Below are 20,244 nucleotides of genomic sequence, written 5' to 3'. Positions count from 1 at the left end.
TTTCTTCAGGAGACAAAGGCCAGTCCACTCAGAATTTGGGGGTAAGTTGAGAAGTTTATCATCATTGTGATAAACAGAAATGGCCAGAAATTACATTTTTAAAATTTTTCTTCTATGTTTTCTAATATGCCAGAGATAAAGTAGCTACAAACTCTGTCATGAAATACTGTTTATGAGTATGTGAAAGAATTATATTGTAACGTAATTCTACTCAGTGATAGGAGTTAAGTATTGGAATTGAGAAAGGCTTATTCTCCCTCCCTCCTGTCTTCCTCTTTTTCCTTCCTTCCTCCTTCCTTCCTCCTTCCTTCCTCCCTTCCTTCCTCCTTCCTTGCTTCCTTCCTCCCTCCCTCCCTTCCTATCTTTTAGCTTGTTAAGTTTCAAAAGTAAGGGGTTAGTGATGCAATTTTTAATCTTATCTGAGGACAAGGAGAGAATTATTAAAGCATCATTACGTCAGAACTGTATCAACAAAGAAGAGCTTATAAATTCATGTTTAAAAAGAGTGTAATATTTATATAATGGACTAAATGTCTTTGTGATCAATCCAGATGTCTTTCAACAATGTTAATGTGTGTGTCTATATTACATGTGTATGTTTTAATATTGCATATACATTGTTGGCTTCAAATACTTAATTCCTATACACATACTATTTTTAATAATTGGACTCCATCATGGGCTAATAAGATTTCCATGTGTGAATCAAAACTATCATACCAAGTTTCAGAAGATAAATTATTTGTGCCTGTGCTAGAGAAAGTACTGGTGAGTTATGACCTAATCCCCTGTGATATTTTTTAAACTCATCAGAAAATTTTTTTGGCTTATGGTGATATAAAATGAAATGGAAATGCCCTTAACCAAGTGTTGTGAGTAAAGATTGGTAATTACAATTTTCTTTTAAAGTAGGGAAAAGGAAATTAAATTACCATAATATGCAGAGAAAAATGTATCATAATTTCTGAAATATGCCCCTAGCAATGTGCCCCCTTGCACTAATCAGTTCATAATTTCTGAGAAGATTGAGTTACAAGGAATAAATAATCTTTCTTGCCAGTATCCCATTCAACTCTGCTTAGTAAAATATATTACTTAGGCTATTTTTGAAAATTTTTTAAGATTGGAGGTGACTTTCAAGTTTGCATCGTGTATAATGGTGCATGTGTGGTTGTGTGCATGCGTGTGTGTGTGTGTGTGTGTGTGTGTGTGTGTGTGTGTGTACATACACATCCATCCTGTTGGGTAATCCAATGGCATTTTACCAGGGACTAGAGGTACATTAAGCTTTTGGCTACTAGAAAAAGTCTGTTGGTTAGTTAGCAACTGAACTTCTTAACGAGACGTGTTAAAAGTGAGGAAGGAGTATTCTAGTGGAAAACTAGAAATGCCGTTGGAAGGCAATTGGCAGATCTTCCTGGACGCACAAGGGAGCTTGCTTTCATCTCAGAATGCATGAATACATGACGGGAAATGAGGAAATCTTTTCATCTGGGCATGTGATAGGAAGTTAGGGGAGGAGTGAAATGACTCCCTTCGCCTTAGATACACTTCTTTCACTTCTGAAGGGCGTTGATGTTTTAATGTATATGTGGCACACTACAATTAATTATTTACATTAAAAATAATTATATCACAAGCCTAAGTGCCGAAATTCTCCATTTGTGATCAGACATTTGAAAAGGCTCATACCTAAAAAAAAAAGAGAACCTGTATCCATTACATTTTCTTAATTGCATCACACCTCATATTTCCCAGTCACATAGTTAATTCCCCAATGTATAAGCTTTTTCCTGCTTTCTTCTCCATCCATTGCTTATCTACTCACATACACTCATAAGTCACAGAGATCTTGAATTCTGTATTTTATAAGCCCATACTAATTGACAGTGATGAATCATCCTGTAGAGACTGAAAAGTCACAGCTGTGCTCTAAGCCCTGCCTTCGGTGTCCTTCGTAATAGAATCACCGTTCGAAACGCCAGGCAAAGTCAGTCTTGGCAGCTTATATAATTTTGTCAGGTTCCTATGCGTGGAATGTGGTTGCTGACTTAGCTGAGTTTTTACATATAAAAGAATCTGAAGGGATGGAAGTAATTTTAAAATTGTTCAAATTGTTACAGTTTAATATATTTTCTTTAGAAGTCCCCGTGGACACAATCCCAGCTCTGTGCCGCCGGGTCGGTCAAGGTTCATGAGGCATTTTACTCTGCGCTTGGGTAGAGAGGTTCTGGTGTGGCTTACCTGTAAATGTGCCTTCTTCGACCTGGCTGTGGTCTGCGTATTTGCTGCAGGTTAGCGTATGTAGACAGGTTAAGGCCACTCCAGACCTCTGTGCGTTATTTGTGACGTTTGGGTGAGCCTGGATCTATCCCCTTGGCTCCTCAGTCGGGGGAACAGACAGGATTTGGAACAGCAGCTGCTACTGAGGGAAAGAAGATGACATCACAGAAAGAAGTTAGTGATGGGGACCTGCAGAAATTCTGTTAGGGTGACAGGAGAATTCCTTGCTATTAACTGAGAAGGATTTGGGATGAGGTAGAGGCTCACTAATGAGAATGCCAAGGAAAGGTCCTTAAAAATGAACCAGAAGTAGCACTCGCCGGCAAGTTTCTTTCTCAGTGGAGGGGATGACATTGGATATTCCAATAGTTATTTCAGTGCAGGTAATTTTCCTTCCTGCTCCCCAATCCGGGTGCGTTGGGGTTTTGGTTTTGGTTTGGGGACCAGTTCCTCCACTAAAGGGACACAACCAAAATGAACATAACCTGGAAGGAGAAGATTGAGTGGGTGAAGGGGATCTGTGAGCAGAGGGAGGGAATGCACAAGGTTTGGGGTCAATTATCCCTACTTGTGCTGTTAACTAGTTCTGTGCCCTGAGGCTAACTCCTTAAAATTAGCAGCGGTTAACCTTTTATTGAGGACTTCTTATCCATGCATCATCTTGAATGCTTACCATGGAGGGTTGGAGGTAAATATTTTATTGCCATGCCCTGAGGAAAGTAAAGTCCAGAGAGGTTAAACAATTTCCTAAGCTCACGTTCACAGCTGGTTAGCTGCAGAGCTGGCGTTTGAACCTGGCTCTCTGTGACCGAGCTCCCCACTCTGCAGATTGCAGGTGTTGGACTTGAGCAGTAAATTCAAATCATCTTCAGAGCCCTCGAGTCTTTCCAGTGGCCAGCCCGGGAGGTAAGGGAAAGCCAAGTGGGGAGACTGCAGTGGGGAGACTGCAGATCATTCTTGCCCCCTTGAATCTGCCAGAGCAGTTTCTCCTTTGTCTATAGCATATATTGGATTTCCAGCTAACATTTTCTTTGGGGGAAAATGTATCCTATTGCTAAACATAGTTTGGAAATCATCAGACCCCTATGATTTCTCTGAGCTGTAGGAGTCCATGAAAGCTCATCTGTATCCTGCAGCTCCATAATTGCTTCCCCTTCTTGGGGGGGGAGCGGGGGGCTGCTTAGCAGTTGAAGGTGTAACCGCAGGTGCATCATGGTGCCTTGGAAAATCTAGGGATTGGGTGATGGTGACCGCACCACCCAGAGCTCCGTGTGGTAATGATGCCAGTCGTCAGACTGTGCAAGCTATCTTTGACTTCTGGTGCAAGCATCAACTTGATCTTTTTTTTTAATTTTTAAAAAAAAATTTTTTTTAAAGATTTTATTTATTTGATAGAGACACAGCGAGAGAGAACACAAGCAGGGGGAGTGGGAGAGGGAGAAGCAGCCTTCCCACGGAGCAGGGGGCCCGATGCGGGACTAGATCCCGGGACTCTGGGATCACGACCTGAGCCGAAGGCAGACGCTTAACGACTGAGTGCCCCAGCATCAACTTGATCCTGAAGACAGGCCTACCCTTGGTGGGCTTTCAAATTCTTGAGGATACATTCTTTGTGTCACCCAAGAATCTGACTTCGGTTAACCCTTGGACTCATGAGGCTACTAATGGACATACTGAGGCTTCTTTTCTTGGCCTGTAAACTTGTTGTAGAAGATTCATGGTTGGCTATTGGGGGTTTCCAAATTGATTCAAATTTAGGGCAGTTTGGGGCTCTTATTAATAAGTGTTGCCGCAGGTCAAAAGAAACTTCTGATTTATGAAGCATTAAAAGTATTAGAAAATAGATATTTTTTGGTTCACCAGGGAAATTTTTCTACTCTGTTTTATATAAGTAGCCGTGGCCTCAGACCTCTGTAAGGAGCAAGGTCCTTTATTTAAGAGACTTGCTCTCTTTAGAGGAGGAGGGAACTTAGACGAAATGCCCAGCCCTTCATAGTCATTTCTGTTTGCAGAGGGAAAATAGAGAAGAGGATCTGGGGCAGCAGCTCCCCTGAGTGGTGGACACGTTGGGCCCCCACTCGCCTGCCTGGACAGCACAGAGACCAGGGGCTTGTGGGACTGGAGGGGATCCCTCAGCTTCTGCATCAGCCAAATGGAGTTAAACATAAAATCCTAGAGAACATTCGGATTCTAACAAAGATCATGTTGATATAAGTGGGTCGTGTTGACATTATGGCTGAGTCTTCTTTTCAATACCTTTCATATTTGCTTTTGTTGGGGTTTTTTGTTTGTTTGTTTTGTAATGAGGTGTACAGTATCTGAAAGTAACAGTAGTAATTTCCCTGCTTTAAGTGAGGGTTTAGGAAATTTGTAACTAATCTGAATTTTTTTTTAGTCGACACATTCTATAAATCGAAGCTGCTCTTTTTTGTTGTTGCTTTAATCTTGAGAACAGGAGAAATGAGTTCTTTCTCTTTGAGCTTTAAGCCTCTCTTTTTCCCCCTAATCAGTAACTTTAGCGTCAATTTAAATCATAAGTAATAAATAATTTTGGGGGATGGGATGAGATTATTATTACAAAATTTTATTTTCTACTTATATTGATTAGTCTTGAGGTTGAATGACCAGAGGTGCAGACTGACACATTTGCTACTTTATTAACAGCAGTTTTTAAATTCATAATTTATTAAAAAGAGTCAGTCTCTAGTGTGTAAAATCAGGTACATTTCTTAACAGGTAGTATGAGTTTACCACTGAGAATGTAAGATTCCTTTCCTACCATGTGTCTCCTGCTGGCAGGGTCGTCTGTGGTCAGCAGTCTGACAGCCTTTCATATGTGTATTGTTGAGAATAAACCTTTTATTTTTTATTCTTTTTTAAAGATTTTATTTATTTATTTGTCAGAGAGAGAGAGTGCACAAGCAGGGGGAGCGGCAGGCCAAGGGGAGAAGCAGGCTTCCAGATGCGGGACTCGGTCCCAAGACCCCGGGATCATGACCTGAGCTGAAGGCAAACGCTTAACCGACTGAGCCACCCAGGCGTCCCAAGAATAAACATTTTAAAAGCAGCATCTTTAATTACAATTCTAGATAAAGTAGCTTACTGATATAACAGTTACTCTGTAAGATCTTAAAATTGATGATTAGTTCTCATATATTTGGAGAAAATTCTTGAAACCCTTTGTTACCTCAATCCACCCCCACCAAATTATACCTTGTCCATCAGCACTTTAAATATTCAGCATGACTATCAACATTCATGAGCTTTGTTATCTTAGATTTAAAAAAATACTTTGTAAGTATGTTGACCTTAAAAATTAAAATTATATTTAAATAAACTGAATACATTCTAAATCTCCTAGAATTTAGACTGTGTGACACTCAGAACATTTATAAACCAGACCTTTTGCCTGATCTGTCTACATTTCTGTTTGTGTCCATAGTATTCAGGGAAGCTGGACCAATCTTTAATAGTAAGCTTAGTCACACATTCTTGTGTTGACTCTAAGAGAATCAGTTAGCCTCTGGCAATTGTGATTTCTGTTCTCTATAGTGATAATTAGCATCCACACTTGCCTCTGAGGACTCTGAGTGTATTAACTGTGTTTTTCAAATGTCTTGCAGTCATTACTAAGGCTCTGTAATACAGAGGGAAATTTTGCCTCTTTAAATTTTCTTCCTTTTTAGCATTTTCCTGTTTTAATTTTAAGATAAGAAATGTGTAATTCCTAAGTCCCTCTCATTACGACTTTAGTTTGGTAGGCACGAGGGTCAGAACATTCCTTTCTCCCAGCAGAGTCAACCCTGGTTCTTATCCCAGCACCCCCTGCAGGGGCTGCTCGAATGGGGCGTGGGTCTGAGAGGGCCCCAGCAGCCCGCACTCCCCACGTTATGGTGATTCCAGTTTTTGCCTACCAGATGATCTTAGACCCATGCCTTTTCCTTTAGAGATCACGCTTTAGTTTAAACCAACCACCATGGGCTGTGAGTCTAGGCCCTACCCACTTTAATCTGAATTAAGCCCAGAATCTGTGGCATCATGAAATTAATTCCAGGGGGAGAAGAAAGGTTTGTGTTGGCTACCTGTGTGAGAAATATGCTGCTGGAAGAACACCTCAAGGACAATCCGATTCAAGTTCTTTGACCGTGTTGCTGGGGAGCAGACCAGACATTTTCCATAGGGCACCGGGAAGTGTATTAAAACATACACTGGAGGTAGAATGATTTGCTTTTAACATGGAAATACCCACTTTTGTGAAAATCACATTTCAGTTTGTGGATGCCTTCTGTCTTATGTCTGCTTTGCTCAGATTTCACTGGTTAAAGCACAACATTGCAATAGAAAATTCTTATTGCAATAAAAACTTCTTTCCTTAGATGTTTCCCCATCCGCTTAGTCCTTGACCAGCGTCTCTCTCCCAGTGAAATCAAATCTCTGTGTAGCTGTTTTAATTCTTAGGAAAATAACAGTGGTAGTTTGATTCCTCCAAATCCACTGAGAAAAGATTCGTGATCTGACTAGATATGACTTGATATCTTTAAAAAGCCTTTCCTTAACAGCAGCTTCTCTACCTTCATAAACCAAAATAAGAGCTGACTGTTTCTAACCTTATTCATCCCACTTGCTGTTGTAGTATTCCTATTTATCTGAGGGCATCAGGCTAACTTCAGAGGATACAAGTAAGACAGCATCTCTATCTTAGAATCTTTGAGTGGCTCTGAGATTTGCATCTGCTTAGCAATGAGGCTAAAACAAAGGGTAAAACTGTAGCAAAGTATGTTATAAAATATATATTACATATATTTTAAATACTTTGCCAATTTTGAAATAAAGCTGCATTTATGAAATATAAGTATTTTCAATCCTTGTTTAATCTGGACACAAAACTACTTCTCTTTCCTGTTGACATGGCAGTTATAACCACTGTTAATGTTAAGCTGTGGTCATTTCCAGTTCAGGAACACAGTGAATCAGGAAAAGGTTTGCTTCCTGATAGCAACGGATATTCAGAGGCACTCAGAAGAGCTGTGCCCCACTGTACCTGTTTAGTGGTGAAGAAATTTACATAACAGCCCCATGTACTTTTATGCTCACTGCACATCTGAGAAGCCTCCTCTAGACTTTGGTCTATGTGTGGCTGCAAAACCACGAAATTTAATGTACTTTCTGACACATGTAGGAACATACTTAAAAGCAGCATTCCCCAGAGTTTACCAGTAACCCTAAAACAAACAAACAAACAAAAATTAGGTGTACGTATTACCTTTCAGAGAGGAATCCTTGATATTCATTCAGTCTTCATAAACCAGGCTGAAGAATACATTGAGAATGGTGAGGACAGGTGGGGATTCAGCTTGGAAGTTTATATTCTTCCCTTAGGTAAGGTTAGGTCCTGAACGTCCCTAGCCGAAAGCTCTTGTTTTTATGCCACTGGTGAGCACGTGATTCCACTTAAACATTAAAACTGTTTCGATGACGGAATGGCCTAGTAATTGCAGAACGCACTATTCCTTAGTAGTGGCATTGTGCTTGGAGGATTTTTTTGCACTGTTTGCAAAAAACACGTTGGGTATGCTACTTTTCTTTTGTAATGGATCAAAAAAAAATCTTTGATGGTGGAGTGGGTTTTTACCTGCTTGAAATAAGGGGTTACTCTTGCCATTTGCTAGTAACCAGAAATGCGTGTATTTTTAATTGTATGCACTGTCTCTTTCTGTTCTAATGGCTGCCCACGGAATAGGCCGACCTCTGCTCTTCGTATGACATCCTGCAGTCGGACTTTCGTCACGTTCGAAAGACTGTTGACACTCTCCTGGCACTTGGGGAGAAACCCCCACAACCAACCTCTGCCCTCCGCTCCAGGGACCTTATAAGCTTCTGTCTTGTCCATATTCTCTTTATAGTGCTAATCTATGTCACTTACCACTGGAATGCTCTGTCCGCATAACATCTGCATGTGCATCCAAACACTCTGCTGTGTCACCCTGATCTATCGCAGGGTCCTTCCTCCATTTGAGCCTTTGCCTGGCCAACTTCCATCCCCGTCATCTCTTTAGTAATCTCTGGAGTTTTGAAGCCGGACATTATGAGTCAGATTTTTCCCAAAGCACAAATAACTTCTCTCCCTTACTGAAAAAACGGCAACAAGTGTGTCCAAACCTCATGCTTTCTCATTCACATAGTGCTAGCAGCAGTGCTATGCAGTTCTTCTCTCTCTCCCAGGGAGCTTTGTTGCCCTTGGTAGAGTGGAAGAAGATTCCAGAACAGGAGCAGAGGGGATTTAGGATGTGGAAATCTTTCCTTTGGGTCAGTGTCGGATCCTAATTCAGGACTCGGTAATTGAGGTGTAGAAGGGCCACCTTGCAGAGGAGACAGAAAATTGGCATTTGGCTCCCAATTTGGCCTATAAAAGTCTTTAATAATACCATTATTGACCAACTTGAAAAATACCATCGGCAAATGACTGCTTTGCTGGCCATGCAGTTGGATTCCTCCCTGTTTCCTGCCATGGGAGCGGTGAGGGGCACCAGGGAGGGTTGCCGCCCACCCCTACCCTGAGGGAGCCCCTCTGCCTTGCTGCATGAGACCTAGCTGGGCAGCTGGGGAAGAAGCGTCCATTGCTGTTAGAGTGCCACCTGGAGGATTCGCTTGCACATCACTTTCCGCATATTTTTACTTTTTGCTCCATGTTAGGTCTATTCTGAGCTCCTAGAAAAGCATTTTCCAGAAGGGATTTCTATTTTTAAATAATGGAACGGGTCGTTTTCCTTTTTTGCTACATCACGTCATAACTGCAGGTCAAGAATGTGATGAATTTGACTGTATTTGCTTTCAAATAAAGCCATGAGTCATGGAACATTCTTGGTCCTAATACTTGGGTTACTATGGGAGAAGCCAACAATAAGATTGCTCTTGTTTTAGAAGAATGTAGTTTCCCTAATGGCCTGAAATTTCCATTTAACCTTTGATTTCCAGTGACATTAGCAAGCTGCTTCTATCCTTAAGCAAGCTTACAAGATTATATGTTAACTATATCTGCTTTTGGAGCAATGTGATGAGTTTGTAACTAAAAGAAAAAAAAAACCATTAGAATCCTGTCTAGGCCAAGATATTTCTGGTTCTGGGATGTCTTTTCATACTATGAGAATGCCCTCCTCCACAGTTCAGACAGCTTCCCCTAGGCTTCACTTTACATCTGGTGGCCAAATACTATTTCTTAAATTTGGGAGATGATGATGTTAACTTCCTTAAGATAAATTTCTAATTTACTGAGTTGTGAAGAGTCTACATCGATGGCTACTAAGAAGATAATTTTATTTTTCTGAATGCTTCCATGAATCCAGGGGACTTGAAAATATGCAAAACCCACATGGTTAGAAGAGTATATTTATAAATATTCTTTGTTGCTGAATTAGATTTTCTAACAGGAAACATTCTTTACATGAAAATACCTTGAGTTACCTGAGCTTTTCCCTCCTGATGTTGTGTTGATTGGTGAAATACAGGGTATGTGGAAGTTACCTAATTAACCTCGGTTGTGTATAAATAACCCGCAGATGTACTGAACTGCTTTTGGGGCTATCTTGTACCCTTCAATCTGTGACACAATAAAAGCCCTTTGTGCAAAGTCGAATGAGCACCCTGAGCCATAATAAACACATTTCGGGTGATTATTCCAGGTTTTTATCAGCCCATCGATGCACTGATTTGTGCCCACCCGGAGCAGCCCTCTGCATCTCCATCCGGCTCTGCAGTACACTGAGGCTTCCCTTAATCATCACTGTTTGGGTTTCTTTTTTTTCTTCTTTGGGAGGAGTGGGGGCGGGGGCAAAAGGGAAGAAGAGAGATGACTTACAGGGTGGCACTTGAAAGAAAATTCTATCAATAAAAACTGAGTAGAGCAATCATGTGAGATCAGATTTAATTTTCAGTGCTGACTTGACATCATTCTCAGGCTATGTTTGTATTTCAGTTCTGGCATCAAAGGATTCTTTGGATGCACTTTCATTTCTCATGTCATTAATGTATCTGTAACCTAACGTGACGCTCCTCTTGGGATCTGTGGGATGGTTTGTTTGTTTTTTTTCTTTTTTTATCAAGTGGCATGGTAACTAGCAGAACACAATTAATTTAGGCCTTTAGGCAAAACTTGGAATGAACTGTCTTGCCCATTGTCAGGCTGTTCATTTCTATTCAGAATATTAAGCCTCTCCGTGGTTCTTCCCCGAGGTACCCACACACCAACTCATATGCCCACATGAGGCCTGCCATTACAGCCTGACATGCTTGTCGTCTGAGAGGTGGGCAGGGACTTTGTTGTGTGATTTATATGTGCATCTTCAATCTCCTTCCTCACACAAGACAGACCATTTTCCCAGTACTTGCAGTGCCTGATAAAAGGAACCAATTGTTTATTTATGTTCTCTCTTTGAGATAGAAAGATCTATGTGAAAGAAAAGGTTCTCTTTCTCCAGGTCCTCCAGTTGGTGGCAGCTCACCACTCATCATCAGGATTTCCACAGTATGTCATAGCTAATGTGTCTACTCATTCCCTCTATTTACGGCTTTGTGAGTCACATGTGGCTCACTCTTCGGGGCAAGACACTTAGGAATCGGGCTGGTGGAGAACTCAAAAGTAAGACAACTGAGTAGGAATTTCCTCAGTGAGAATAGGTTTAAAAAAAAAAAAAGGGACTTGATACCCCGATACCATTTTTTTGAGTAAGAAATTAAATTCAGTGCATGGCAGCTAGGGTTACCTCTCTAAAATCCATGCTGCTCTATAAGGACAAGACATCCTAAGGACAAAGGCTGTTTCACCTTACAGGGTAAAGTACTGGACAGTGGATTAAAATTTCAGGAGCCTGAAGTGGTTTTGGAGTAAATGAAAAATATTTTAATACCATTTCATTTCAGGAGATTTGGGTTTAAAGTTAGGCTTCAGGTTTTGAAATTAGTTCTCAATAAACAATCAGTTGTATGTAGAATGTGCACTTTTTTTCTTCTTTGAGACTATCAGAGTCCGTTCCTTGGCTTTTCAGTGTGATTTTCTTTGTGCTTGTGTTCACTTATTCATTCCTCAAATATGGAATGAGCGCTCTTTGAGTAAGCCTCTGTGGTAGCCCTTGGGGATACATGACCCTGTCTTCAGAAATCTTGCAGTCTAGACCAGGAGTCAGCAACATTTTTCTGTCGAGTGCCAGATTATAAATATCGTAGGCTTTGTGGGCTATGCAGTCTACGTTACAACTACTCTGTTCTGCTGTTGCAGCCTGAAAGCAGCCATCGATGACTCATCAGTGAATGGACACGGCTGTGTTCCAGTAAAAGTTTATTTACAAAAACAGGCTGTGGACTGACTTGGCCCGCAGGCAGTGGGTTTTGGACCCCTGACCTAGTGGACAAATAAGATGCGATTCAGGGTGACACAAGATTCTGCAAAGCACACGGCAGGGGACCGGACCCTGATGGGGAACGGGGAGTCTGCGAAGCCTTTCTGGAACTGTGATGTTTACACGGAGACCTGAAAGGTGTGTAGGAATAGCCAGGGGAGGAGGGTGCAGGTTAGGGACGTGCGAAAGGGGGCAGATACTTGTAGAGAATGACGTATTCCCAAGGGAGGAAGCCCTGGACGGTGGCAGGGCTGGAAGGCAGAGACTCCCACGGAGAGCGACAGGACACCATCTTGGTCTGTAGGAGTGTGACGTGGTCTCCACTTTACACAGGAGGAGACCGCCCCTCAGAATGCTCAGGTGGCAGAACTTGAAGCTCTCTCACATGAAAATCATGCAGACAGTTCTGCTTTAAGTGCAGTCACTTCAGCGCCAGGAACGTGCATTTGAGAAACAGGTTGGACCATATGAACTATGCAGACATAAACGACTTCTTAGTCTAGCAGCTGGTCCTGGAAGGAGGCGCGTGGCTGTTTGGGAGCACAAGGAACTATAGAAGGAGGAGAGTCAGGCAGCGATGCTCCTGCAAGGCGTCCTCCTCTGGGATGAGATGTCTGTTGCTCTCCCTGAAGAGAAGCCCAACAAGCCAAGTCGCCGAGCTAACGCCTGTCCCCAAATTGAGGGTTCTGTGTCCCCCCCGCACCTGATCTTGAACTTGCTGGGGCTTCCCAGGCTAGGACTCCGGGGGTCTAGAGGCCTCTTCCTGTCCCAGGGGCACAGGTGCAACATACCCACCTACGGATGAAGGTAAAATTTATGGGCAACAGCATGATGTTGTGGAAAGAGCCCCGGCTAGGAGAAGAGAAGCATGTTCAAATCCTGCTTCCAGTACCTACCAGCTGTGGGACTTTAACGAAGTTACTTAAGCTCTCTACATCTCAGTTTTGTCATCTGTAAAAGAGAGGTATTATATCCGCCTTACATAGTTGTTCTAGAGAAATAAGCAGTGCAGATCTGTAGCATTGGCACCGAGCATGTAGGAGGGGCCCGGAGATCTTTCTGAGTTAGCGTTTAGTGTTTATGGCTTGCCTGCCTTTTCCAGCCCTGTTTGCTGTGGCTCTAAAAAGAGTTGGGTGACCAGCTCTTTTTTTTTCCCCCCAACTATTACTTTATTTATATTATTATGCTTAAGTTACCTGGAAGCAACCAAGCAGTTCTGCCCCATTTCAGGGAAAGTTTCCAATCAACACCAATTACGTGGTGACAAATAACTAGGAACGATGACATCTTTGGGTCACGACTGACAAGGAAGGATGGGCTCCGGTGCTAGGGTTCATCTCCAGCAAGAATACGGCACAGCGGCCGGCACAAGCCATACTAGCATGGAACCTTTAGCGCTGGTCACAAAGTCGATCTCTTCCCTGAAGCTAGCAAATCAAGTGAAATAACTGGGTTTAAAGAACATTTTTTTTAAAGATTTTATTTATTTATTTGAGAGTGAGAGAATGAGAGATAAAGAGCACGAGAGGGAAGAGGGTCAGAGGGAGAAGCAGACTCCCCGCTGAGCAGGGAGCCCGATGTGGGACTCGATCCCGGGACTCCAGGATCATGACCTGAGCCCAAGGCAGTCGCTCAACCAACTGAGCCACCCAGGCACCCAAGAACATTTTTTTTTTTTAAATGAAGCCCGAATAAGTTTAAAAACCATGCTCTTGACCCATTTTCCTTTCAAAATTTACATAAAACTCGCTTTTTCACTCTTAATAGCCCAGATTTTTTTTTCCTCACATAGCCCATCATGTAGCTGCAGATAAACTATTCTACCTCAAGATGTAAACATAGGCAGGGAAAAAAATGAACGGCATGTGAGGGAACCTTACTGATTCCACCATCGGAGAAGCAACACAAAGCACGAGTTCTTCAGAGGGGTTCGGAAGCATGGTATTTATGGAAGATACTCCTTTATGACTCTGCCCTGTGCTTTAAAAGGAAACACAACAGTGGTGCCCCATTCTCAAGGAAAGCCGCTAGGCTCCTCTAAAAGGAAGTAAATTTAAATGCATTTAAAGTCAGTGTGAATGTACAGTATCTCTGCTTTAAGTCCCTTTTATCCAGGTTTACGGGGTGGCCCTTCTCTGTCACTTCTGATCCAGTTATGGAATGTACAGAAGTTCCTTCCCTATCCCAATTTCTGGGTCACTTCCAGGACCCTTCCCAATGCCCCCCGGCCTATGCAGTGGCCCGACTAGTGCGGTGGGAGATGGCCTTCTGGCCATCCTTGCTACCCTCTTCATTTCCGGCAGGCTCCCCTCGCTCGGCCTGTCAACCAGCGCCTCAGCTCATCATTCCTATCAGGTTTCATCCCAGTCCTGTGATAACCAGAACTGCTGTGTTTTTATGTTTCTGTTACCTTAGACCAGTCTTTGTAGGCACCTCCGACCCCATCCACGTAATCTGAGGGCACTTCTGGGTTTCTTCAGGGCATCTGAATGAAAGGAGAAAGGTGGGAAGGAAGTGAGAAGTAGCTTTTTATGTCTTCCGTGTACTTCTCATTGCCGGCTGTGAGGGTGGAAGCAAGACTCTTGGACTCTGCACCTGGTTTAGAAGTGAGGAGACCAGGAAGGTGAGAAATGCCAGTTGGAAAACTAAAGAGCTGGGAGAGAGGATGACCTTAAGCTAGCTCAGTCTGTGAGTCTGTGTTGTCTCCAGAAGTCCTATCAGTGGGAGGTTGAAACCTCAGTACTTTCCCCTCCCTGTCTCTGTGGAGCCCCCCTCCCAACCATGGCCTCCAGCACTCCTCACCGGGACTGGCGCAGCCATTAATGGGGCCATGTTGCATCTCAAGCAAGACTTAGTTTAGGGCACGTAGCCCCATAAAAGCCATGTTGTACACAGAGTTTAGACCCTGTGGAAATATTTGTACTTGAATTCAGGAACATTTAGGACTAAATATAAGTAAACATTGCGGTCAAGAAGCAAAGTGTCTTTCAGAATGCTTTGGGTGTGTGCATCCTTTTAAGATTTCTATTTGTGTTCCTCACCCAGTGTTCTTTTGATCCCTTACTGCTTTTCTCAATGATTTATTAAACCAACGTGTCATATAAAACTCTTTGTAATTTGATGCAAATACTTTTGTTAGAGTTTGTTGTTTATCTTTTAGTTAATTTGTTTTTTTTAAAAGATTTTATTTATTTATTTGACAGAGAGAGAGAGCACAAGCAGGGGGAGTGGCAGGCAGAGGGAGAAGCAGGCTCCCCGCTGAGCAGGGAGCCCAATGCAGGGCTTGATCCCAGGACCCTGGGATCATGACCTGAGCCCAAGGCAGATGCTTAACTGACTGAGCCACCCAGGCGCCCCAATTTGGGGTTTTTTTTGACACATGGAAGCTTTAAACTTTAAGGCAATTCAATTGTTTTTATCTGTTGTGAATTTTGTAACAGTTTTTAACTTAGAAAATTCTCCATTTATTTATAGGAGAAAATGCTTACTCTTCATCTCTGTTTTATTAGGAGAGATGTCCATTTAACTCTTTAATTCATTTCAAATTGATTTTAGCATATGGTGTAAATACAAGACCTTTTTTTTTTTCCCCAAGTAATGTCTCGTACCAGGAGCTTAACCATAATAGTGGCCATTTGTAATTTCCTGCGAAGCCCGATGTCAACCTGGGTGATGTGGAGATCATAAGAATGGGGTAAACATACCCCTGCTCCTGTGGAACCAGCCTTAGCAATGAAATGCCAGATTGAGGTGCTTTCACAAGCCCGTGGAAGGTGGCATCAGGAAAGGATCTACCCTGACATCTGGCTGTGGCCCATCCTGGCTTCGTGCCCACCTGGCACAGAGCCCCCCATTCTTTCTCAGGTTGACATGTGCCTACTAAATTGGCAAGCAACATAGGGCGCCTGGGTGGCTCAGTTGGTTAAGCGACTGCCTTCGGCTCAGGTCATGATCCTGGGGTCCCGGGATCGAGTCCCGCATCGGGCTCCCTGCTCAGCGGGGAGTCTGCTTCTCCCTCTGACCCTCTTTCCTCTCGTGCTCTCTCTCATTCTCTCTCTCTCTCAAATAAATAAAATCTTTAAAAAAAAAATTGGCAAGCAACATAAACCTGAATGCCCACCAACTATGCCATTGGCAAGATCATCTTATTATGGTACAGAGCAGACATGGGAAATAACGGTTAAAATTGTGTTCTAAAGAATCCGTTGTCCTACGTTGACGTGGGGCCATTTCTTAAGACCTGGTGCCGGACACAGAGTCTGAGATACTCTGCATTTACCACAAGTTAGGGAAGGAGGTGGGATAGGGGTAATAAGGTGATCGAGAGCGTGTAGGAAAATGACATTTTCAGATGGTGGAACAACTTACTGGAGATGTCATGGCATGTCCTTCGAAGATCTTTCTAAGAGCAGAACGCCTGTGTCTGTGGTAATTTCTGGAGAGCTCTGCACTTGAGGAAGCAGGAAGATCTGGTTCCTCAAGCAAGAGTCCCATGAGATGAAGCAGAAATGTCCAAGACCCTCATTGGCCTCATGGTAAACACTGCGTCCACCACCTGGGGTGTGGCCACATCCCCTTTAAACTGTCCTTGAAAACAGCCGTCACTGGGCTTGTGGAGAACATACCAGGATCCGGTAGACAAGAGGGAGTGTTTGCTGCGGAGTCTTTCCCTAGCCAAGGAGACATGTTCTGCAACGAGATTCCCCTCATTCCCAGAGCCAAATGACAAAGGTGTGAAATTATTTTATTGTGTTCTTTTGTAAACTGTTTGGTTGAGCATGCAAGGTTCTCCACATAAGGAGTGATTTGCGCTGATTGTTTTCCTTGACTTGTACGTACCGGCCATTTCCCAAGAGCAAAAATTCAACCTGAGAAAGTAACAGGACATTTGTGTCTTTGACCGTTTTATGACAGAGTCCTAAAAGGGAGACTGTTGAAGGCTGTGGTTAAAATTACTTATTTACAAGGCCGTTCGTAAACCATGAAGAAAGGATACCAAGTCCACCAGCATACCTCCATTTCAGAGATCACAGCAAATAAAATCAAGGTTTATGGTCAGTAGAACGGTGCATGGTCTGTATAAATGAGTGTCCTAGTTCCTTTGGAATGTGTGAGAGGCTATGTGCATTTTACTTTATAAGAATGTAATCTAATATATTCTTGGTGTTTGGTTTCCCCCTGTCTATGTAGCTCAGTTATTTAGAATAAAGCTTTTTTTTTTTTTTAACTGTTTAGATCTAGTGCATATTCTAAGATGCTTGAGAGACTTTCTGGAACAGCCCTCACTTGTGAAAAATTGGTATTTTCTCTGCAAACACAGAAAAGATCTTTGCCAGCGGGTGGAAAGCAAGGGAGGGAGCACAGTCTGAGGTGATCAGACAGGCACATGTCAGAGCTCAACTGAACTCCTGTCAGTGGTGTCCTCTAAGATTTTATGATTATGTTTTCGGTCATCTAAAAATTGACGCTGTGTTCTTCTTCCTTTTAGGAAAAACTGTGTCTACCCCATCACATCCTTGAAGAGAAAGGCCTGGTCAAAGTGGGCATTACCGTTCAAGCGTTACTAGATGTAACGGTAACGAAGACTCTGTTCACATGAAACCAGCTCCTCTCCTTGGGGTCGGTTCAGACTCTCCTCTCGTCCGAAGTCCTGGACTCTGCTCTCAGCACCTGCTCCTCCTGCCCTCCCACTCACTGCCTGTCAGTTCCCTGGCTCTGGTTGCATCGAAGGGAGGACAGAAGGGAAGATTGTCCGCCTTCCAGAACTGACTTCCATTGTTAAGATAGGAGAGATACTTACCTTAAAGCCAGTGAGGGAGCTGCCAGCGAAGACCTGAGCAGCACATCAATGCCTTTTACAACCTCCTTCATCCCTTCCACGCTCACCTACTGCCATTACCAACACACCAAGCACAACCGTTTTGCAACAAGATGCATTTGTTTTATTCAAACCAAACTTCTTGTGTATTTAGTGGGGGGAGGGGGACACAATCAGGTTTCTCACCACCAAATTTTTCAAGACGTTTCTTGAGACCATTGCCTTTTAAAAAACTATTTTCGACATACAAAATATTTATATAAATATTATTTATTAGTGAGTTGTTATTCATCCTTTGGATGCAAATTGTAAATTAGGAAACTATTTTATTACTGCTTTTTTGTGGTTAAACACTTTATTTTAATATTATAAATATTGAATTATTTTCTATCCTCTTTGGTGTGCAGTAGTTCTAGGTCTCAGTAATCATGTATTCTGGTGTATGTGACTCAGCAAAAAAAAAAAAAATTTAAGCCAAAAACAGGTGCTTCTGTGACAAGAACTGTTTTCTGGGGAGGCATTATTTACACTTAGGTTTATGGAACATGGTTTTATTTATATTTCTGCATTCCATCCAGTTTCCTACATTCCAGCAGCCCTGTTGTCCTCTCACATAACAAACCGACTGAAATCAAGAGAGCACCCCAAAGTTATTTGTAAATAGCTGTGATGAAGAAAAAAAAAGGCATATTAAACTTGAAGATGAAATGTGAACAATTATTTTTTTGGATTCAGACTTATTTTGCTATGCACAAAACATTCACGTTTTAACACAAAGAACTCGTAAGTGTTAGCGTCATGTGTCTTGAAGTATAATTTTGCACTGTAACTTGGCTAATGAAAGAAAGTCTAGCACCAAAGGTAGATAATAAGGAAATGGTCTAGGTAAGTAGAGATAAGAAAAAGTCTATTGTTTGACGACAAAGCTTTTGTAAGGACAGCTTTGACTGAGTGAGCAAGAATGGCACATGGCACATAGGACCTGGATCAGGACCAGCCCTTCTCACAACTGCCAGCCTGTCTTAAAAGAGAAAATGATTCCGAGAGGCAGACGTGCTCGTTTCGTTGTAATTTAGTCGGCGGCTTCCCTAAAACGCTGCAGAATTCACGGCCTCTGCTGTGAAACCACGGGAATGAGTCCCCCACTGGGGGGGCAGCCACCCATTACACCAACACAGGCTCAGGAACGGGCTCGGGAAGGGCTGTTGGGAGACGGAGTAGCCTAGGAAGGAGGAAGTTCAGTCAAAACAAGGCTAAGAAGAGCCAGCAAAGGAAAGGGACCTGTGCTGGCTTGAGGGACTCACGTAAGGCGTCACAGACACACTTCCACGCGTGGGCATTGGCCCCGCAGTTACAGATAGCCCGCTCGTTCGTCTTCCAAAGTCTCGAGAAGGTCGACTGCAGCCTCACTTCCATGAGAAGCCGTTGTAAGTGTCGGGAGACAGATACCCGGGTGGGCGCCGCGAGGATGGGAGGCACTGAACACAGACGCCCGTCAGTCAATGCCACGGCTGCCCTGTGCCGGGGGCGAGATAGGGGCGGTTACTGGAAACGGTCATTTGGATTGGCAGCTAGCAGTTATTTCCTGTCAGATGTACTGTGCACTTTAACCTAACATAAGATATATTTTAATATGTTCCTGTACTGCACAAATACCTGTTCTGTCAAATAGCGTCATGATGTAAAAGAAAGGCATTTTGGGCAAAGAGCCTATTCAAGGTCAACAACATGCCAAGGTCGATATGGAAATAAGAATGCAGATTGCCGCACCTTGACGGGCATTCAGAACGCAGGGTCCTGAAATATTTTTTTTTACGTGTATATATGGCAAACATGAAGCTCTGTAATCCTTGTTCTGAGAGATTCCCCCCCCAAATTAAAATATTTCTTTTGATACTAATCTTCAGTATTTTTCTTAAAGTTGGCTGTATAATACAAATGACTTCAATATTTTGTGCAATGGCTTTTTTTTCCCCTTTTAAATGCAGTCGGTGTATGGCTAAGTAACGTCTTCAAGATCCTTGTACACTGTTTATATGTGCAATAAAACGGGCATGGTCAGCTGAGAGTACCGGAAGTGGACAGAATGTACACAGCGCAAATATCCTTTCTTTTATTATTTAACAGCCATTAAAACTTTGAATTTGTACAAACCATCTTCTGCCTGACTTACCCATCTGATATGAAGGTTGACCATAGTCACAAAAGAAATCCTAGGGTGTCGTTGCTGAAATAGTCTGTAGCAATTATCTAGTGTATATATATATATATATGTGTGTGTGTGTGTGCGTCCTGTAATATATATATTTTCCAACCATTTTTTTTTTCCAAACTAAAATCTTCCCTGGAAGCACAGAACATACAGCAGTTATAAGCAGAGTTGCTGTGGTGAGGGGGAGAGGGAGTGTAGACTCAGGACCTTCACCTGTCCCTTGGGTGGCAGCTCCAGAAGATGTCACTGAGGAAGCCTGAAGGCTGTGTGGTGTGTGTTGGAGAACCACAGGATCTGGTCCTTTCTCCTCAGCTGCCCGCCGTGGGATCTGACCTGCAGAGAGCGAAGTGGCCGCCATGATTACGCCTCCCATGAATCTAGGCTGGGGTTTTTCCCACATGTGCAGCCTACCTCTGGTAGAAGAGAAGCTGCTTGGAGGAATTCAAGTGAAAACACAACACACGAGACCAACAGCCTAAGTAAGCAGAGATCAGGGTCAGGGCCTCTCCATTTAAGATCCGTTCCTACCGAGTTGAGAA

The 20,244-nt window shown here is 42.8% G+C and overlaps 1 protein-coding gene across 2 annotated transcripts in view; it reads left to right on the top strand.

Annotated features, from left to right (window-relative positions):
- Positions 1–19,393, top strand: part of LRCH1 (leucine rich repeats and calponin homology domain containing 1) — a 198,564-nt gene extending 179,171 nt beyond the window's left edge. The window contains exon 19 of one of the 2 annotated variants that reach the window (XM_028104370.2): positions 17,164–19,393. In XM_028104370.2, coding sequence (XP_027960171.1) covers positions 17,164–17,274 — 111 coding nt within the window. In that variant the 3' untranslated portion in view covers positions 17,275–19,393. Of the gene's footprint in view, positions 1–8,023; positions 9,250–17,163 lie in introns of those variants that run through there. The other variant, XM_028104384.2, reaches the window with a different exon arrangement.
- Positions 19,394–20,244: the final 851 nt, after the last annotated feature.

Source organism: Eumetopias jubatus, unplaced genomic scaffold (assembly GCF_037043125.1).
Source record: "Eumetopias jubatus isolate StellerSeaLion01/CBP00866 unplaced genomic scaffold, mEumJub1_p1.0 scaffold_3, whole genome shotgun sequence".
Lineage (NCBI taxonomy): Eukaryota > Metazoa > Chordata > Mammalia > Carnivora > Otariidae > Eumetopias > Eumetopias jubatus.
The sequence above is the reverse complement of the archived record's forward strand: the minus strand, read 5'-3'. Positions and strand labels throughout refer to the sequence as shown.